The 21,327-nt window shown below is 49.1% G+C and overlaps 1 protein-coding gene across 15 annotated transcripts in view; it reads left to right on the forward strand.

Moving 5' to 3' along the window:
- The window catches only part of DNM1 (dynamin 1), a 74,146-nt gene that overhangs the window by 32,389 nt on the left and 20,430 nt on the right, over window positions 1–21,327 (forward strand). For 8 of the 15 annotated variants that reach the window (XM_068914721.1, XM_068914720.1, XM_068914722.1 and 5 more), the window contains exons 7-15: window positions 215–357; window positions 439–574; window positions 1,820–1,887; window positions 3,001–3,139; window positions 11,774–11,860; window positions 12,086–12,156; window positions 12,622–12,673; window positions 14,033–14,044; window positions 15,292–15,405. In XM_068914721.1, the coding sequence (XP_068770822.1) occupies window positions 215–357; window positions 439–574; window positions 1,820–1,887; window positions 3,001–3,139; window positions 11,774–11,860; window positions 12,086–12,156; window positions 12,622–12,673; window positions 14,033–14,044; window positions 15,292–15,405 (822 nt within the window). Of the gene's footprint in view, window positions 1–214; window positions 358–438; window positions 575–1,819; window positions 1,888–3,000; window positions 3,140–6,401; window positions 6,541–11,773; window positions 11,861–12,085; window positions 12,157–12,621; window positions 12,674–14,032; window positions 14,045–15,291; window positions 15,406–21,327 lie in introns of all 15 variants that reach the window. The other 7 variants (XM_068914723.1, XM_068914708.1, XM_068914715.1 and 4 more) reach the window with 3 other exon arrangements.

Raw genomic sequence — 21,327 nt, forward strand, 5'->3', positions numbered from 1 at the left:
CACTGCTTTATTCTCTCAGTGGCACTGGAGCAAAATTAATAGTCAGTTCATGGAGTTCATCTGGATTTACGCTAACAGAAAGCAAGGTCTTTCTGATTACCCCAAAAATCCCTTCTAAACCTCTAGTGGTCTCTGTGCCTAATGGTAAGCTACAAAGATTGGTTTTAAATATGAAATAAAAAATGATATCTTCCTAAACCTTCTTCCTGTACAGCAATTGACCAACCACATCCGTGACACCCTGCCAGGGTTGCGGAACAAACTCCAGAGCCAGCTTCTCTCCATTGAGAAGGAGGTGGAGGAGTACAAGAACTTCCGCCCTGATGACCCTGCCCGCAAGACCAAAGCTCTGCTTCAGTAAGTGACCTCAACTGCATGTCCCTCCCTGTAGAAACTGCTTAGCCATGTATTCTACTTTATGCTTTTTGTTTGCTTTAGGATGGTCCAGCAGTTTGCTGTGGACTTTGAGAAACGCATCGAAGGCTCTGGAGACCAAATTGATACCTATGAGCTGTCGGGAGGAGCTAGGATTAACCGCATCTTCCACGAGCGTTTTCCCTTTGAATTGGTGAAGGTACAACTGCCCACTGAGATCCAATTTTTCTATTTGCCTGTTGTCTGTCACCTCTCTCTTCTGTCTGGCTTTTTACCTCTCTTGGTATCTTTCATCAGCTATCTTCCTTGTAATTGACTACTGTTTTTTAATTTCATCTTTCCTTTTATCACCTCTTTCTTCGTTTCCTGTTGTCGTCTTCTTGCTGGAGCCTTTTTACAGTGCTGACCTTTCCCTTAAACCTTTGTCCTTGTAACAGGACTTGAACTTTCTCGTCCTGATTAGATGAAAAGGTTTGTCTAGCTTAAATCCTAAATGCTAAATTAAATGTGCAAAGTAACTTCCTTTGACACAGACAATAGCAAAACGATGTCTGAATGTCCTTGCAGATATGTAGTGTCAGAGCGGTTTTCCAGACTGAATTGCACATAGTGCAAGTGGTGCTGAAACCTATAACTTCCTTGATTATCAGCACTGGACTGGGCCTGAAGTTGCCTTAAAGCGTACGCATGAAGCAGAAAAGAGGACGTAGGCTGTATGTGGGGATACACCTATCTGTCCTTCTCCATCAGCAGCCTAGAGGTGGAAATGATATAAACTCCTCTACTGTCATAGTAGCTGAAGAGGATCTTTGTTGTCCCAAGAAAACTATCATTCCATAAAGTGTATTAACTTGACAGGAAGAAGTGATAGGGGAAAACTTTTTTTTAGCATCAATTTGAACAGAATCAAGAGACAAAACATTCCACTCTGTTTTGGATTTTCTGCTTGCTTTATTGTTTCTTTCCTTTTTGCATTTAAATAAGATAAGGCCTTGTTAGTGAAGGACTAGAGCCTGCCTTGTATTGGATAATAGATTTCTGAGGCCTTCATTGAAGAAGGGGGATGGTGTGTGGGGGAGAAACTGCCAAGACCTCATGCTAAATCACAAGAGACAAAGCAGGTTGTTTTGGAAAGCAATCTAACTCTTCAGTCCCATTCCTTTGTCTCTAAGGAGACACCATGTTGCCCAAGGGAACTGCTGGGGCTTGGCACCCATAAATGCAGGCCCTTAGCTGTTCACGTTTGTCCAGGAGGTCCACATTGGCAACAGAAGCATTATGGCTGGACTCTGTATCCAACTTCTGGGCAAGTATCTCATGACAGCGGTGCTCATGGCTCGGCATGGGTCCTTTCTCTGCAATGCACGCTGTTGTGTATCCCATTTGAGCGTATGTGCAAATGGGAGGGTCAGACTGATTCTGATCAAATTCTCTCTTGGTGCAGATGGAGTTTGATGAGAAGGAGCTGCGACGGGAGATTAGCTATGCCATCAAGAACATCCATGGTATAAGGCACGTATCACACGCTAGGCAGACCGCTGGCTGTGTATCCTTGTAAATACCTCTAGCCCTCTGAGCGGAGCTGAAGACTGCGGAGGTACGGTAGGTCAGCCAGAGGGGAACGATTGCCTTCCCGGGCCCTCCAGCAGCTTGAGCAGCCTTGAATTTGGAAGCAGGGACAATCGACCAAGTCAGTTTGCTTTCTGTTCCCACGTGAGTGTCGCAGAAGCCCAAAAGGTAAATCTGCCTTGGTGGTTAGTTATTTTCCTGCTCCTTGTGTTTTGATGTAAGGAAGAAAGGAGAGAGGGAGGGAGGCAAGCCCCGGCTGCTACTTCAAGCCCTAGTGCTACTTCATTTAATTTTAAAAGTTCGTTGCCACTTCCTCGCCATATTAACGACCGCCCATAATAGTCACCTGGGGTTGAGCACCTCAACTGCTACAGACTTGAGGGGAGCACTGAGGTGCCCAGCACCAGGTCCCATGGCTCAGGTGGGAGCGCGTCCCAGTGGCCGGAGGCACACACGCCTGCGTTTCCCTCGGCGGAGGTGAACGGTTGGAAAGCGCAGCCTCGAGACCCTGACTCCTGCCGCTCCCAGGAAGGCAGCCGGAGCCTGGCGCCTCAGAGCCCTTCCCGCCCGCTGGGGTGCGAACAGCTACTGACCTACGTTTATCATCACTTTTTTTTTTTTTTAAGCTTAGTCACTAGCTGAGTTTAAGAGAGGGGGATCAAACATGTTAATGTCCAAATCCTTAAGAAAAGGCCTCCTTACCTGCTGCACGACTCCAAGGTAAAATATGCTGTGGAGGGGTCTGGCCTCTTGCCGCCCTCCGGCCTGGCGGCTGAGGTGAAATGGCGGCTGAGGTGAAATGGCGGCTGAGGTGAAATGGCGGCTTGGTGCTGGTGTCCAGCAGGGGGTGATTCTGCCCACAGCGCCTCCATTCCCCCGCCTTTCCAAGGACTTCAGTCGGGGCTCGGGCGCGGGGTGCGACGCCCCCTCTGCTCGGCGTGCTGGGTTTCAGCGGTGGCGATGCCTGCTCTGAGACGTGTATGTAATGCTGTGACGTTCTCCTTGCCCCCTCTCCCCCTCCTGCCTTGTCTCGCCCCCCCCACCCTGGGTGTTTAGAACCGGTCTCTTCACGCCCGACATGGCCTTTGAGACCATTGTGAAAAAGCAGGTGAAGAAGATTAAAGAGCCTTGCCTGAAATGCGTGGACATGGTCATTTCGGAGTTAATCAATACCGTTAGACAGTGCACCAAGAAGGTAACCGGAGGCAGCATGGAGCTGACCCGTTCGCACTGCTCGCTGGCTGCGGCGCAGCACTGTGGCCCGGGCAGGGCCTTGCCTGCAGCGAAACTCGCTGTTTCTAACCACCTCCTCAGCATGACTAGACCTGAGCGGTACCAGCCTGGGGCGATCCAGCCAACAAGCCAAACGGGAAGGGAAGCGCTGCAGGGCCTGGGCCATGGCCTGGTTCTCCTGTGGCGTTAGAGCCGAGGGGAGGCTGAAAATGTCCCGTCCTGTTTCCCTCCCTCCTTCCCCCCCTTAGCAGGACTCCCGATTCCTTCCAAAGCCGAGGTTATTTCTTCTTGTAGGGCTATATTTGATTTTGAATTTAGCTTCTGGCTTTGTTTTCCAAGCCAGAAGCTGGGATTTAGATTTCGCCCCCTCTGTGCTTGTAGAAGTGGGGGTGGGTTAATCCTGAGCTAGCCTTCAATGTCGGTGCTGGGTGTACGGAGCTGAATGTTGGAGGCCGCAGCCGTTACAGCCGCAGGCTGTGTCGCAGGGAAACGTTCCTGTGGTGTTTGGCTTGGTTTCTGGTTGGCTTGGCCCGTGTCCTGTTCTGAAAGAGCAGCGCATGGCTGAGAAGAAGCAAGTTGGAAACATCCAGCCACCTCTGGGCAGCTCCTTCCCCCTCTGAGAGAGGGAGGGCTTTGGGCTGTGTCCTCTGGGACCCATATTGGGCTTCAGTGGAGCCAGGGGAGGGAACCTGCTGTAACACTGTCATCCGGATATGGCAGCTTGTTTCTGTGGCGGGGCTTGGGCTGGGGTTGAAAAGCAGCAGGAGACAGATGGGAAGATACCTGCTGCTCCTCTCAGCCATGGCTTGCTGCTTCAGACAGGGCCAGGTACTAGTGAAAAGGCACCTGAGTTAGGAGGTAGCATGGGCACCACAGACTGGAATCACCACTGGCTTTTCAGGTGCAGGTAAACGGGCGTTGCAGGAGGTACCTGGGGAGCACCTGACATCTTGCCTTTGCAAAGGGAAAGAGGTGCCCAAGCAGTGACACTCTGGTGTTTCTGCAAGTGGCAGCAGCTCTTAAGGCCGGGAGCCTCTGCAGAAGGGCTCAGCATGCAGACACATGCTGTGCCCCCCAGGACAGACTGGGGAAGCAAAGTGGCTGCAGTGAGAGGTTGCTCAGGTTTCTAGAGTGCTGGAAGAGCTTCCTTTTTCTGTCCTGCTGTCCTCTCTTGGGGTATGTGACTGTGGGAAGCACCCAGAAAATTGCCATTAGAGCCTGGCGACAGGTAAGCACCGGCCCTCGGGCTGCCAAGTATCCAGAGTCGCCTGCTAATGGGATCAGGAGGGCCCTCCTTTTCTATGCCCTCTGCAGCTTATCTTGGTTTGTTCACCATCCATCAGTTGCTATTCAAAATTCTCTGTTCATTCTGTCTCCCTCTGCTTCCTTTCCTCCATTTTCCGCTTTTCATCTTTTCTTTCTTTGTTTCCTTTTTCTCTGATAAAAATGTCACTCGTGAAGAGACTGGCAGGTTCCTCAGGTCACCAAGTGACAGGCACAGATAGGTGGGACATGAGGGAGGAGAGATGCCAGGGACAGGACAGAAAAGGTCACAGATACAGGATTAAGAGGCTCCCTTTCTTGTTTGGGTCCCATTGTTGGGAATATGATCACTGACTTCAGTGCTGGTTGCCTTGTGTGTGCCAGGAGTCACGGTTACTGTTTGTTTCTGAAGAAACAAAATGATATTGCCACTCGGGTGGTATTCAGGTGCTTGAAGGGACAGGTTTTTGTGCAAGGCTCCTGCCAAGTCTGGCCCTGGGAGCAGGACACATAGTAAGGGAAAGAGTAACTGAGTCTATATTGAGTTTAGCTGGCTGGCTGGATGGGTAGGAAGTAGTTTTGAGTCAGAGTGTGAATGTAACTCTGGAAATGGCCTTGCTTTGCTCAAAAAGGGCTTTGTTGGCACCTTGAGAGAAGCCTTTGGGTGAAGCTGAATCCTATCGCATATCCTGACACTCTTGCTGAAACGACGGATCAGTTGTCAGTCCCATAGTGTGTGTTGGAGAGCATTTTAATAGAGGAGTGGGTCTTGGTGTCTTGCGAGCGCTACCCAGAGATGTGCAAGATGGTAAGGTGAAAGGGCAAATATCTGATTTAAATGGAGTGGTGCTTATTTACAGCTGTAGGCCCCCCAGGTTTAACTATTAACCCTACCTTGCAGGGTGTTTGCCTTATATTCAGTGGACAACGCCCCCTTGAAAGCACTAATACATCATAGTAAAAGCAGTAACTGAGACTGTGCTACAAAAAGCACCCAGACAGAAGCTGTAAAGAGTTAAAGATGTGCTGAAAAACTTCCTTGTGTGCAGTAATAGCCTTGAATTCGATTAATCTTGTCCGTATTTCAATAGTGTCAGTTTCTGTGGACTTTCTCCTTTTTATTAGTGGAGCCACTGAGAATAGAGGCCATTTACACTGATACGTTTCTGCTGATAATGGCATTTCCTTAACAATCTGTCAGGCCTGTATCAGTCTGACAGCCCCAGCTACAGGTTAGCTGGGGCAAAATAGATGTCTTGTACGGGTATGGATGCCCTGTAGCAAGTCTGCATTTTCCTAAATACTGCATACATCTGATTAGTCTTACTGAGGAAGTTACTATTGCAGGGAAGGTGAGTGAGACAAAAGATGCTCCATAAATAGAGCAGTTTGTCTGAATCCTTGCAACCAAGCAAGACATCCATTCAAATCAACTTTCCTGCTGCCAAAACCAGACGCAAGTGACAGACCTTTGCGAGCCTTAAGTTGGCTCCTGTTCAGGCCTCCTGCAGCTGGAAAAAGCAAAGTGGAAGGGGATAGCCCTGGTGAGAAGGGGGAATGCCCAAGACAAAGGTCAATAGGAAAAGAGTCAGTGACTCACTGTGGTAAGCAGGTTCACCTTGAAATGCAAAGAAACATTATTCAGTTAAAAAAAAATCACTTGCTCCCTGGGGGTTTCCATTCATTCATCTTGCTCTTGACAGCTCACCATTTCACCAGCCCAGCTGCTTCTTCCTCCTTCCCCTCTGCCTCTTCCATCTGCCTGTAGAATCTCCTGATACTTGGCAGTGCACAGGCCCCATAGCAATGCTCACCTGGTTCGATGAACTAATGCAGTGCACCAAAATCTCACTTTTCATTTTGCCTTGTGTTTTCTCTCTTTTCCCTTTTCCTTCCTCCTCTTCCTCCGCTTCGCTCTTTTCTTCCTCGTTGCTTCCTCCCACCCTGCCCTTGCCATGCAGAACGGGTCTCTTCACGCCTGACCTCGCTTTTGAAGCCATAGTGAAAAAGCAGGTGCAGAAGTTGAAGGAGCCGAGTCTGAAGTGTGTGGATATGGTAGTGAGTGAGCTCACATCCACCATCAGAAAGTGTAGCGAAAAGGTAAAGCAACCAAAAATGCAAAGAAAGGACAATGGCCCCTCCTTCCCACACACACTCACGCTATGTCCTCACACGCACTGCAGGAACTCCAAAAAACTAGTGAGAGCAAATAGCTATAAAGACGCATCTAAAGGAGAGCAGCCATCTGTAGGCACTGGAGCAGTTAAAACTAAAGGCAGGCCAAGAAAAGTGGGTATTAGCTGATGGGCTCTTTAGCTAAGAAGTGAGTTGGATCCAGTGGATTGCTCTGTAGCCTGCCCTCTTCCTCTGCCGAGCTCAGTGGCATTCAGCTCAGTGTGGACTAAACCCTATTACAAGCCTGTTTGCTGTGCCACTGCCTGCCCATTTGGAACCTCTCATTTGTTTTTGCAGTGGCCCCCTTAGAGATCCACATACCCTAGGAAATGGTAAAAAGCCAGAAATAGACATTACATCCCCTACAGTGTGAGTAGTCTGTAGGTTTCTGCTGTTTCTGCAGAGCTATGTTAAGTAGTATCACGTACGAAGCAGCAATCAGATGAAAGTTTGAGGTGCAAGATGCTCTGCAAAAGGTAGTTGGTGTCGGCAAGACCGCGGTCCCTTACACCCTCTGCATCGTTCTCCTGCTGATCTCTCGCTCCATGGACTATGCTCGCCGCGAGGTAGTGTGGGTGCTCTTGCTTGTATGCTGTAAACCAAAGGAGATGAAGCCTTAGGCTAGCAGAGGGCAGCCATAAGCGGAGAGGGGAAAAACTGCACCCAAGGGAAGGGGAAGATGTTAAACGAATAATGCTCAGAGGCTGGGGCAAGAGTGGGTTTGTTTCCCAGGCTAGTTTCCTCCAGGAGAGGGCACCACATGCCTCCTGAAAATAAAGGACACGTGGCAGTTATTTCATGTTAAATTTACTGGTGGAGGGGCCAGAAATGTGTCCATGGCAAAACAGTAGTGGGTTCTTCTGGGAACTGAGTTGGAACTGAGGGCTGTTCTGCTATGTATTTTAAAGACTTAAAATTTTAAGACTTAAATTACGATCCCCTTCTGCAGGATTGGGTCTGGGCTCACTGACATAATCCTAAATTGGGAAGGAAGGGAAGATCGGAACTGATGAGAGTTCAGAGTGAAGGCAAGAGCTGAACTAATGAGGTCTAGTTGTACTTTAGAATGGAGAGCTCATCTCTCACCCCTGTTACGGAGATACCTTTGACAAGCCCTGAGCTCTGCCCAGTCTGTTTCCTGCTGTCCTGCTGTTGCCAGATCACTGTGGCAATGCAGAGTAACTTCTCTCTAGACTGTTTCTCTTGTGGGTTTTTTTGATTTCAGTGGCCTAATTTGTGTTTACACTATTTTTCTGCATCTGGCTGGAGATGTCTGCTGGGGGGGGGAGGGGTGTGTGTGTGGGGGGGAAGAGGATCATGAAAACCCCAAGGGTGCTGAATTTCCGTTGCTTTATTGGACCACCTTATTAGTAATGCTGGACACCCATTCATGTGCTCTCCATGGATTTTAATGCATGACATGGTGGAGAACCCAGTGGGGATATTCCAGGGTGATGTGAGCAAGATGTCCCGCAAGGAAGCGGATGGTAGTATTGATGTTTTTTAGGAGACTAATGGCCATAATAAAAGCCTGAGAGGCCAGGGAAGCAGATGTTAAATACGGATGAGAAATAAATACCTGAATGAAGCCAACCAGCAGTAGTATTAGAAAATGAAAGGGAGGCTCCAGTAATGCTTGAAGTCAGAAGTCTACGTGTGTTGAGAGAAGGTTAATCTTGCCTGTATCTCCCTCTGAAAGAGGGCAGAAGGTCAGGAGTTGACTGAAAGTACCACTTAGGGTAGCAGCCAGTCTGAGAGATGTGCTCTAATGGCATAAAGCAAAGGGGACCAACTGCATAGGGGCACTTGCTGGTACGCAGTATTTGTTACCTTGCATGTCGTAGCCTCAGCTGCCTGACCTGGACAAGATCTGGACCTAACAAGCATGTGCTGTTAGGGGAGGCATTTGGAAAAGGCTGCTTAGGAACTGATGCTAACGTTAAGGCAGGTACAGCCTCCCGGTTGTGTTGTGGACTGATGCTGTCTTTTGGGTGACAGACCTTTGAGCTCACTGAATATACTGTAAGGCTCCTTGAAGGAAGAGAGCTTGGGCTAGCACCTCTTGAATTAGCTTAATGATCCTTGTTTGTTGCTGTCCTAAAGTGGTGGTGTTATGTGCTGTCACAATTGTTGCATTTCACCCAGGTTGGTGAAGGAATCTTTGTACCTGCAGTTGGTAAAACCGCATGGATGAGATAAGAGGTTTGTTAATAAAGAACATAGAGGAGGCAAATTCATCTGTTCTCGAGTGCTACAGAAGTACAGCTTCCCTCTATGCAAAGAGATTTGCGACTGACTTTCTCTTGACTTTTAGACAGTCTTGAGGGCTAAAGAGGAGGAAGCCATTAACAGCTGTTTTGCCTGACCCGATACTGAACTTGTTGCAGTTGGTTAAATCGAGAGTAGCTTTGAAATAAACAGAGAGATGGTGTAAGCATGCAGACGCTTGCATTAATGAGGCTAGCGTTCTAGCTAGTGCTTTTCCAAAAGCAGGAACCTTCTATGCCAGACTGCACTGCAGCATCTCACTAGTGCAGAAAGGTCTTGCGACTCAGCATCCTTTCTGCTAGAAGTAGAGATCTTCAGTGTGCTTACAGGGACTCCTGGAATTTGCAAAAGGGGGGGGGGGGTCTAAGGAGCATTGGGATGAATTGTTTCTCAAAGAGAGCCATGAGCTTGTATTGATTGAACAAGAAAATGCAGCTGAAATAGGACTGAAAACCCACTTGAGCTCGTAAATGATCCCAGCTGGCAGACTTGAAGACCCTTGAAGGGTCACCTGCTCTCCTGTCTTTCAGAGTCATGGCATTTCTGGGTGCTGTTTGTACTGCTGGTGTTAACTGCCTGCCCCTCTGCACCCTATTGCATGTTGCCTGGTGGATGTGACATCTTGTGGCTGGTGTCTGTGTCCTCTTCCCTTGCCCACTCTTGCTTCTATGCACGCTTGGGGTTGCAAGCTCCTGCACGGGGATTGATGCTGTCAATTTGTTTTGCGCATAACCTGCTGGATGACCTGGGTTCTGAGTAAACTGCAACTTGTCTTGCACTCTGTGTGCCTTTGGGTTGTTGGGTGGTGGTGGTGGTGGTATTTATTTGAAGCAAAGAAGCTGAGACTTGCTTAGAGGTTTTCCAACTTCCTGTTTTTTGTCTGTTTGACATAACTTGCCCATCTATCCTTTGCCAATCCCCCAAAGGAAACAGGAAGCTTTGCCTGTGTGTCTCTGAAGCAACCAGCTGCCTGAACCATAAAGATCATAGAGAATACCCCGTTTGCCCTTTCAAGACAAGGTGGTGGTGGGGAGCGCAAATTTCCACTTGTTTTCTCCTGTCTCTCTAGGGTCACTGGCATTCAGACAGACATCACATTTGAAAATAGGCAATATAAAAGTTAGTTCTCAACTTCAGTTTCAGGTTACCGCAGCTCCCCTGATTTTAAGTGTTAAAAGGGTCTGAGAGTGTCTGTAGTCAGAAGTTAGAAAAATTGTTGCCCAAGTTAGTGTAAGATCGGGCATCACCAGTGGTGATGCTGCACACCGTGAGCCAGTTCCTTCTAGTGTGTTGCAGTTGTTTATGTCTATGGAACAAAGGCCAGATGAGTTAAAGAAGAAGCTCTCATGTAAATTGGAGAGACAAAACTGGTGCAATACAGATCAGAGGCAAATGAAATTTTTAAATACTCCTTGTGAGGCAGTATAATGCAACGATACTAGGAAGTGCTGTTTGACATTGTAGTCAAACTGAAGATAATTTGAAACGATGTTGAAGAAACGATTTCACAGAGGATAGGAAAAGAGGCAGGAAAAAAAGACTGGATCCTGGGGCTGGAGGATTAATTTTATTTCTGAGTCTGGTTGTGACCTGAAGAAGCTTTCAGGTACTGCCACTAAAATTGCTGGTGGCTTATGGACCTAGGCAAGTTGCATTCTCTGCTAGGCTTCAGTAAGATCGTGTCATGCACTATTGTAAAGCATAGAGAGGGGTTTACTTTATCATGCAGCTTGGTAAGCATAGTTTCACAGATGAAGGGCCTTAACTATTGCTATTGCTAAGGTCTTGAGAAGGTACTGCACCGGTCATGGCAAAGAGCTGAATGTGCTTAAATTAGAAATACCCCTGACTCAGAAGCCATAGGACTTGCATTAAATGACTGGGTTTTTTTTTTTTTTTTTTTCCAGTCATTGACATGAATGCTGAATTAACCTCCTACTGCCAGCTGAGGTTTGGCAGTGAAGCCAGATCCTATTGAAGGCAATGGCCAAAGTCCTTTAGATCTTAGCCAGATCAAGTGTCCCTGTTATGCTATTATTCTACTTTGAGGTAGGTGTTGTATGAATGCCAGAGGGCTTTAAGGGTGCTCATTTTGGAAGAGGTTTCTCTTGTATGATCTCTATGGATATTTTCTCTTGAACCACAGGCAGTAACGTCCTTCCACTTCCTTCTCTGTGTGCTCAGGAATGAATCTTCCCTATACCCCCCTCACTCCATAATATGAAAAAAGCGTGATGTAGGTGTGATATGAATATAGGCCCCAACTGTGTGATTCTGCCCCAACACAGGCGGAGAGCAGGTAGAAGCAGAGTCTGGATGCCCAGAGCACAGTGGTCCTTTGAGACCTGCCCCTTCGAGCTGGCCTCTGCTTGTGGGTGTTAAACGAGGAGGGCCGGATGCTTTACTAGAGTGTCTCAGCAAATGAGGGGTGAAATCCACTTCTCTTCTCAGGGAGACTTCCCGTAGGATTCAGCAGGTGGAGCAACAGGGTCATTCACCTACTTAGCTAGTGAGAGTCTGAACTTCTAGAGAAATGGCTTGGTTTAGTGGGAAAAACCCAACAAACAAGCAGTGTGTTCACATCTGGGGTTTGAGACAAGCCTTGTACTGCGAGGAATGTGGTGGGTTTGGAGCAGGTCTCCCGTGAGACAGAATAATCGCTCTAAGAGTGAAAAGGGCTTTTCTCTGAAGCTCAGAGCAAGAGGGAATGAGTGCCTTGCTCGAACAGACCCCAAGGAACTTGGAAAATCTGTCTGCAAGTCTGGCTTTCCAGAACTTTCCCTTTAAAATGTCTGATTGCAGGGTGTATGTGTGCATGCTTACATGCAGGGGGCTGTTCCCCCCTTTATACCTCCCTTTCCCACGTGCACGTGTGCTCTCTCTCCTGCAGCTCAGCCAGTACCCTCACCTGCGTGAGGAGATGGAGAGGATTGTTACTACCCACATCCGCGAGAGAGAGGGCAGGACCAAGGATCAGGTAGGGCTCAGGGGCATGTGGGGGAGAGGTGGATGGGGAGGGGGGCAGCCTTTGAGGGGACACTCCGGGCTAGAGAGAGGCCTCTCCGAGTTTGGATTTGGAGCTGAGCTCTGAGCCTGGGACCTGTGGCTGATCAGATGAACAATGTACAGGGCTCTGTCTGCCCTACTGTTCGCAGTCAGTCACTTGTGTTTTACTTGCTCTGTCTGTGCCTCTGTTTGGCAGGTCATGCTTCTAATAGACATCGAGCTGGCTTACATGAACACAAACCACGAGGATTTCATTGGCTTTGCCAAGTAAGCACCGCTATCCTACTGCCTCCTCTCCTCTTTGTGTGTGTTCCCTGTGGCCCTATCCTATAGCTGCTCCAGTAAATGGGTTGCAGAGGCCCTGGTGCAGATACTGTGGTCGCAACGTCTGGCTCTGCTCTCGGTATTGCTCCTCTCTTCAGTGGCTCCATGTTGCAAAGCTGCTTAGATCATTTGCTAGTGGGGAACAGAAGAGGAATGCTTGAAAGGTGTAGGGTTGTGTCAGGGGGGAAAAGGCAGAAGCTGTAGATGATTAGTGGCCCAAGTATGGTTCAGGTGGGAGTGAGAAGATCAGGGCAAGCTGAGAGAACAGCTGGAGACAGGTGGGATTATCAAGGCTTGGAAGCCAGTGATGAGGGGCATGAACTCACTGTAGCAGCTCTCTGGTGGGAGCAGGATTCAGGTATGAAGGAGAGCCTGAGGGGTTTTGAATGTCTCTGCTGTTGTTTGCAGTGCTCAGCAGAGGAGCAGCCAGATGAGCAAGAAGAAGGCAGCTGGCAACCAGGTAGGCCAAGTTTCATCTCCTTCACTGCTGCAAGGAGGAAGGATGTATTTGCTACCTGGAAGCTACCAGGTGGACAAGTGCTGAGCTGGATGCAGCAGTGCTCTAATTTTTTACTCTTCGAGTAAAGAGTAATGCATTTTGGTCTCACTGTGGTCAGGAAGAGCTGAGCATGTAGGAGCAACAAAGGGGAAACGTAGAGGGGAATGGACGCTTGATCCTTAAGACCTAGTCTTGCAGGGCTGCACCACTTGCATGGCCAGAAGGGTATACATCTCATGTAAGCTCACTACTGCTGTCTGGCTAATGGTAGACATGCATAATGATATTGTTTACATCCCTGGGTCCTCTCTCCCCTTCTCCAGCTGTGCTAACTCTTCTGCTGAGGTGAGGGGTAGAGATCACTTGGGATATTGTAGTTACAGACTCAAATTCATAAGCTGCTTACAAGTGGGTTAAGCTCCCTTCTGCAGCCCCCGCCCCCCACTGCCAGGACCGAACTGCTGTGATACAGGCTTACCTTTTCTAGTTGTCTTTTCTGTTGATGGTACCTACTTTCTGGAAGGGGATTTCAGGAGAGGTGATGGGCTTTCTACTGGAAAGGCTTAAACCCCTGCAGGTGGAGGCATAGAGTGCTCTGCAGCCATGGCTGCACTGGGTATGTAACAGAGCACGCCCTTGGGAGAAGACAGCAGTGGAGGGGAGGAGTTCCCCCCTTCTGTAGGAACTGTAAGGCGTGCATAGGTAAGTAAAAACTTAAGGGGCTAAGGACATCTTCCTCTCCCAGATTTTTTGGGGAAATGACAAGGTTATCTAGGCTAGAAGATTCTGTAGAAACGAGGCCTTACAAGCAGCTTGGTAAAGAACGGAAGCAAATGCTTTCCTGTATTCCTCTTTTTAAAGACCTTCACTTCTAACATGCATAGTCTTAGAACATGTTTGACCACCTTTCCCTGCACACAGACGGGCACACGATTTCAGTGCTGTTGGCAGGCAGATAGGTTAGCAGGCTTGACTGGCCAACTCTCCACCTCATGGGATCTCAGAGCAGCTGTAGGGAGCCCCATCCTCTGCAGTATACCTATGCAAGAGCTGAGTGTTGTAAAATAACTCAAAGGACAAGCTCTGGATCTACCTGTAAAGTACCCGGGCTTTTCCCTTTAGCAGAGTTTATTTTGTTTTTTTTTTTGTTTTTTTTTTTTTAAGCAGCTAGGGTAAAAGATTTGGTACAGGTTCCAATTTATTTTATTTTATTTTTGAGCCTCTCTTCTCCTGCTCCAGCTTTCCTAGTAATAATCTCTCCTCTCTTTGCTCCTCTCCTGCTCTCTGCTCTGCTGCTGTTGCTATGGTTCCCCTTTGCAGGATGAGATCCTGGTGAGTAGAAGGCCACTCAGCAGGGTGTGCTAATGAACATTAATGTTGCATCTGGGAAGGCAAGAACAGTGCATAGACAAACTATTCCCTCTGCTGCTGAACAGGGAGAAGACAAGAGCTGGTAATAGACACAGGTGAAGCAGAAATGAGGTGCAAAGATAGTATGGTAAAGAAAATTGCAGAGCTGCTGGTAGATGGTGTGAGTGGGTGGAGATGAAAAGCAGTAATCTAGAGATCTGGGGTTCTGTTTCACTGCCCCCTCCTGTCCACAGAGAGAATAGGTCTAGCTTGAGTTCAACGGTGGGTATGAGGTGAAGATCCAATGTTTCTACATTTACCTTTGTAGGATAAATTGACAGTCAAAAGGATTGTGTGCCTCCACGGTAGGCAGCTTGCTAATATGCAGTGCGGTTGCATGGTTTTTCAATGCTAGCGTGTTTTCAACAAGCGTACCCATACAATGAGGTACCCGCATATACATGCAGATGTATCTGGCTGTTAACAGTGCAGTAATAAGCATAAAAAGGCGAATGCATTTAAGCTGATGCATACTTGTACTTGATTACTGCACACGTGAGTCTCTAAAACAGCACAAGGTGAGCTGAAGTGCCCTAGAGAGTAACAGCCTGGCTTCTCTGCAGACCAAAAGTGCAGGAACTTGTACTGCCTTAAACTAGTGTGACTGTTTAAATACCTGGGTACGCTGAAGTCCGAGGTACTGATTCCAGATGCACCATTTTGTTCCTTCGTACTTAACGTTTCCTTGTTATTAAACTAAACCCTTCCTGATCTGCTCACCTGTATCTTCCTCTTGAACTGGTCCCTACACTCCCCTACCCCTGAGTTGGGTGAAGCACTCCCTGTGTGCAGCATGCAAAAGGTTTGCTGCTGGCTTGGTTTTCTCTAGGCATGGCCTTCTCTGGGTGTTTTGCTGTGATCTGGTGCTTGTAGGTTGTGCCAGTGCCTGAGGTGCTCTCTGATGCAGTTCTTCCTGCATCTCTCTCCCCTTGGCAGAGGGTATAATGCACAGCACAGCCGGGTTCCTTCCTCCCTCCTTTTTATGCTATTCCTGGCCCTTTCAAGCCCTAGGCCAGTTGAGTTGGGGGGCTCTTTTGGCAGCAGCAGAGAGCATGGTGTTCCTTGTCTTTCTATGCTGTTCTGTGTGTAGGGATGCCTTTCTCTTCCCCTGTCACCTAAGGCCAGGCTTTTAGGGTGCTTGTTAATGCTTGCTACTTCTGTCCTCTTAGGTCATCCGAAAGGGCTGGCTCACCATCAACAACATTGGGATCATGAAGGGTGGCTCCAAGGAGTATTGGTTTGTCCTGACAGCAGAGAACCTCTCCTGGTATAAGGATGATGAGGTGAGTAGCTCAGCTCTGTGACTTGAGTCTTGGGGGAACTGATGAGGATAGGCCTTCAGTTCTCTGGGTGTTACAAGTATATCTGAGTACTGAGTGTTTGGTTCTATGCAGCTTGTGACATAAGCTGAAATGATCCTTGGGCCGGGTTCCCTGCGGTCTCACCACTGCTGAACAGTTCTATATTGATCTGAATGTGGCTTTCTTGACACACAAGGGAAAACTCATTTGGTAACATCTCTGCTGGAAGCCCTGGCTCAGCAGGAAGTTGACAGACACTTGGAATGAATTTGACCTTCTTCTGGCTTGCTGTGGCAGCTGAGTTCAAGGGAGTGATGGGTTAGCTCTGAGATCTGGGCTTTTTGGTATTTTGGGGGTAGCCATGGTGAATTCTTTGAAGGAGCGTGGCAGAGTATTTGATGCATCTCTGTCACAATGGAAAAAAAAGCCATCTCCTTTCTGAGCACAGCAGCGGGAGCTGTGGAGCTAAAGCTGCAGCTCAGATGCTGGCTCCTTCTGACTCTGGGCAACTTAACCTCTCCAGGATTCAGTTGCCACAGCTGCAAAGCAAGAATATATTTTTTAATGTTTGTGTATTGGACAGGCCAGTTAGCTCATATTTGTAAAATTATTTGAACTGTGAGTGGTCAGAGTACTACTCATTAAAAGTACAGTGATGTGCGGAAAATCACCGATAGCAACACGGACCTACTCTGCAGAGTTACTTAGAGATATTGAGTGTTAGGAATCCTGGCATTGTGCTGTAGTGTCTTTCTGCTTTAGTAGGAAATGAGATACAAGCTGCCAGAACTGTGTCCCAGCTGAAACTATCACTGTCAGCTGTCAACGGTGTGTTGCTTCCTGTTCGAGACAAAGGTAGACAGTCGTTCTGTGGGTTTACTTTCTGAGTAGAGAAAAGCATAGCGGGATGGTTTCGGTAAGGACATAACTGAAAGGTTTAGCCCCACTCAGTATGCTGGAGGGTGTGGGGAAGTGTGCAGTACGCTGTAGTCCATACGTTCTCAGCTGATTGGCACTTCTGATTCCAGATAAAAGAAACCGTCTTGTACTTTATTGTGTGGGGTTTTTTTTTTATTTTTTTTTATTTTGGTGTGAGCGGTGTGCCTGGGAACTGCAGCCAGGCCCACATTCTTCTCTTGCTGATTTCAGTGGGTCTGTCCATTTTCAGCAGGTGGAAATGATGACAAAGATGGTGATGAGTCATCCTCCAAATACCATTTTCTGCAGGGAGACTGCTATAGTGCTGCTATGGCTGAGCAGGCAGCAATCTCTTGATTAAAGAAGCAGGCACCGAAATAGCTTTTGCTACATCGGTGTCTCTGCTGTAAGACCTTTGCATTAAGAGCTGCTGGGGGATGCTTTGCTTTCCTCCAGGTTGCAGATGCAGGTCGGGTGGTTATAAACATCAAGTAGTTTAAATCAAAGCCAGCTGCTACATCTGTGTTGCAGAGCAGAACTCCCTGTTCCTCCCCGGGGGAGTGGGAGGGCTGCAATGGGGATGTGTAAGCTGTTGATAGATTCCAGTTGATGGGATGAGGATTGGATGTCCCTTCCCCCCTGAGGGAGGGCAGCCTTGGGGGTCAGTAGCAGCTGGAGGTCTACACCACTTCCCTTCTGTATAGCAAGAGGTAGAGCTGCCTAATTAAAGCAGTACCCTGCCAGCCAGCCAGCATCCCTTAAACAAACATGGGAGACCCAGTGCTGACGAGGCTTGAGCAGCCTCTGAGAAAAGGAGCCTTTGTTTTTAACTGGGTGGGAGCAGAGGGGAAAGGGGAACGTGTTTTTATTTCTTATTTTCCCCCTTCCCCCACCTCAAGTTCAGCTTCTTGATCTCTGGCCAGTGCTAGGAGGAAAGGAAGCAGCTTCCCCCTGGACTCCATCTGAGCAGGGCTAAAAGTTGGTGCATTCGAGGGGCAGCTCGGAGAGCCGTGAGCATGGGGATCCCCATGCTAAACCGCAGTCCTGCAGGGAGCTGGCTCCAGCTCTGAGCCCACGGTGGTGCACGACCCTCTCTCGAACAAGGTCCTCTGTTGGTCTGTCCCAGTCCTCTCCTAGCCCACTGGTTCAGAAGGAGGCCTGGCATCCTCCAAGGCTCCTGAAATCCTCTTGCGTGTTCTTTAAAGGCGGTATACTATGATCTTTCTTCACTTAAGGTCTGGGCAGACAAAGCCACCCTCCTCCTTCCCAACTCGACTCCTGTGGGCTCTCTTGCCCCAGTTCCCCCGAGCTCTGGCGACTGTCCAGAGGACATGAGAGAAGCGAGTGCGTCCTGCGCGGATGGCGGCAGAGTTGGGGGCGGCGGCAGGGGAAGGAGTTGGGGGGGAAACGGTGTGCGCTGGGATCAGGGTGAAGGCTGGGTTAGCCCCGCTGGCGAGCCGAGGGGGGAGCGGGGAGCGCCGCTCCTCCCCGCCCCGTTTTGTGAGCCTGGACCCAGAGGCTGAGCATTGCAGACATCTGGACCCCATTAGTGAAATACCAGCCTTTCCGCAATGCGTGCTTGTTTTTCCTCCCCTCTGAAGAAAGGAACTGAAACTTAAAATGTCTTAAAGGGCCCGGCTTCGCATGTTGGCGAGGACATGGCTGCTGGTGCTCTGGAGGGGCCTGAAGGAGTGTGCTGGGCAATGGGAGGGGAAGGGAAAGAGGGGGCCAGGCAGGGGTGGAAAGTTGGCTCCCCACTCTGCCTGACTGCCAAGAGCGTGTTTTTTGTGTGTGCGCCTTTGGGTTCTCTGTTTTTCTTCCTGTCTCCTTTCAATGAGTCAAACACTGGCCCCACGGAGAGCGGCCCCACATAGCGCTGGCCTCCCAAGACCTGGAGACCTTGCGGAGGTACCTGCACCGCCGGCCTGCGGTGGGGTTGCGCTGGCAGGGGGGCGGCAGGGAGGAGCCTGCTCTGCTGACTGCTGCTGATACAGAGCACCATGCCCTGGCTCGGGGAGGCCACCGTGTCCCCAGGGCCGGAGCAGCAGCGCAGCGCTCCCAGCACGGCTAGCTGCGCAGCTGTGGACGTGATGCAAGAACTTAATTAGACTCATTGTTCTGCCTGAATCCCTTACGAAAGCCCCAATGCCCTCTTCTCTGCAGAGCTTGCTTTCCCTCCAGCAGGGAAAGAGGGGCAGTGAGCTGGGCTAGAGTTGCTGGTGATGGGGACCTTGTAGGTGAGCTGTAATGAGCACTGTGCTTAGTGGTTCCCATTAGTAAAGCTTACTGCCTGCTGGAGGGGACTCCGGGGCTCTCCGTTCTTCGAGAGTGACCACTTGTGCTGGAGTGCCTGTGTGTGCTTCTGTGTGCAGGAGTATTTGCAGACAGGTGGATGTATCTGCTGCTTCCTTTGGGAGTTTGTGTGAATGTACAATACAGATGGGACCTTCTGTCCTTACTCAGGTAAACTGTGTACTAGAAGTTTGGGGCTCGTAATAACAGATGACTGCCTGAGAGAAATAGGACCTTATTTGCTTGTGTAAGAGTACTGCAGTGTGATGAGTATTGCAATGTCAGTGCATTTGAGTGGTGTGTGTGCGTACAGGAGGGGTGGATGCAGTTTTAGGCATTTTCAGGTATATGTGTGTGATGGGGGATATTTCATATTCTTTATGTGTTATGTTGATTCCCACTGGATCAGTGCTTGGGCTATTTTGCCGTCCTCATGCCTGCCTTCTCTTCTACTTGAAGTAGAAAGGTACTTTCTCCTGTCTAGGGGAAAATGTGATCTTATTGGCAGTCATTAGACTGTCACTTACTCTACTCTCAGCGGCTTCTACCCAGTTCTAGTTAAAAATAAATCAATAATGAGATTGTTTTTCCCACCCCACCCTGAGCAATTTGTGTCCTTGAGGCCCAACTCAGCTGGTAGAAATCCTTTCTTTGCTCTCATGCTTAAAGCCCCACAAGTCATGAGAAAGTTGCTGTAACAGGGTGGCGATTGTGACTGGTCCAGCTGCAGCTCGCTTTTTGTACCCAGTTTGTTTTAAGACCACAGCAGTATGTTTGCTCTGAGGTTCATCCTGTCCCCCTTTCATACTGGTCTCAGGAGCTCTCTGGAACATGTTCTTTCCCTTTACATCCTCTGCATTTTTTGCATTCATTCAGTCATTCTCTTGCACACATGCATGTTTTCTCATGAATAATATCTTACTCTTTTGCCTTATTCGGTCCTTATTTGTTCTTTCACTCGCTGTTTCTCGTCTTTCTTTTCCAGACAAACATCAAAGCAAACACAACTTCCAGAGCATCCAAACTTCCAGCTTTCAGTCCTTTGTGGGTTTTTCTTTATTAAGGGTCAGCATTCTTCATGACGTGAAATCTCCTTTCTTCAGTCACTTCTCTCTGCTTGATCCTCCCTTCTCGGGTAGCAAGGCGCAGTGCAGCTATAACTCATTCAGGCCCTTGTCTCTGAGCGTTTTATGGCAAAGTTTAGCACACGAAACAAGCTATCGTGAACACGTCTATCCCTAGGACAAGTGCGTGAAACGACGAAATGATTGCTAAGAAGGGGAAGAGGAGAGAGAGCAGGAGTGGCGGGAGGGGTGTGAGTAGGCTGGTTAAGAAGAAGGTAAAAGTGATCGTCAAGCATGGCTCCAAAGCGTTATATCCTTGCAGGTTTAGGGATAGGTGAACTTTGCATGCAGCTGCCCCCACAGCCCACCCTCTCCAAGCGTGTCCCCCTGCCGTGCAGGTGTTTCCGTCCCCGTGCAGCACTGGCAGTGTGTGGTGTATCCCAGCACAGCCTAACCAATGTGCAGACTACTGTACAATCTCGTAGTCCTGAACAGGTAGTCTGAACACTGGGCAGACGGAGTGGAGCCTCTGTGATCTGCTCTCCGGCTATCAGCAGCTTATTAGTCCTTTCCCCTCCCTGCCTTTGGGATGGGGTTTTGGGGACAGAGATAGGGTGAGAGAAAGTCCGGGTCCTGATTGAAGAAACATCCTCCTTTGGCAGCTGGGAAGAAGAGATGTTGCTTCCTGCGTGTTTCCAGTTTCGAGCAAGCTTCCAAACCCTTTCCTCTTCCAGCGCTGGTGTCGGGAGTCTGGTACCTGGTTTCCACCTGGGCGTGCTGCACCTTTGTGGAAAGAGAGGGAAGGGAGAGGGGGGGAAAAAAAAAAAAATTACTGCTGTTCAGGGAGGAAATGCTGAAGCTTTGGCTGTCACCCAGGCATGCAGAATTCGTTGCTTCATTCAACCCTTTTTCTTCCCCCTGCCTCTGGCGCAGCAGTTGGTGATACTGGGTGGGAGGATTTGCAGGCCTCATGCACCTTCATCTCCTCCTGCCCAGCTCTGTCCTGCAGAACAGCCTTTGCCTCGGGTCCAGAGCAAAGCGCAAACAAGACCGGCCTTGGCTTCCAAGCCCTCAACAAGAGTCCTTTGACCCGCCTTGGCCAGTTGCCTTTGCAGCTAGCCTCCGGCTACTGCAGGAGCGATCCACGTCCCCTCCTTTTCTCCCCCCACCATGTCTGGCACTCGTTGAGCCTCCCTCCTTCCTTCTGGTTTTTGCTCCCTCCCTTCTTGCTTCCCTTCTGTCCTTCTGCCTCAATTGACGTGGCAGTGGAAAGCTAACTAGACTCGAGGGAGGAGCTTGCTGGCTGCTGGGAAGGCCGGAGGTTGGCAGGAAGTGAGCCGTCTGACGGATAAGGTTGCGCGGGGGGAAAGGAAGGTTCCCTACCTCGCCTGGAAACTTGAGGAATGCCGTCTCCTTCTGTGGCGCTTGGCTCCCATATAGCGATTCCAGATGTTCTCCAGCCTGTGTGGTTCGCTCCCTCTCTCCCTGGTGCTGCAGGGATAAAGAGGGCTTTATGTACACCATGCGTTTCTCTTCCAGGATCCCTTTTTCTTGTGTGTATACTAGTGGGCAGTTTAAAATTTATGGCCAAGAATATGAATACCCAGAACTCCCACTTTGGCCCTAACCG

Source organism: Struthio camelus, chromosome 20, assembly GCF_040807025.1.
Source record: "Struthio camelus isolate bStrCam1 chromosome 20, bStrCam1.hap1, whole genome shotgun sequence".
Lineage (NCBI taxonomy): Eukaryota > Metazoa > Chordata > Aves > Struthioniformes > Struthionidae > Struthio > Struthio camelus.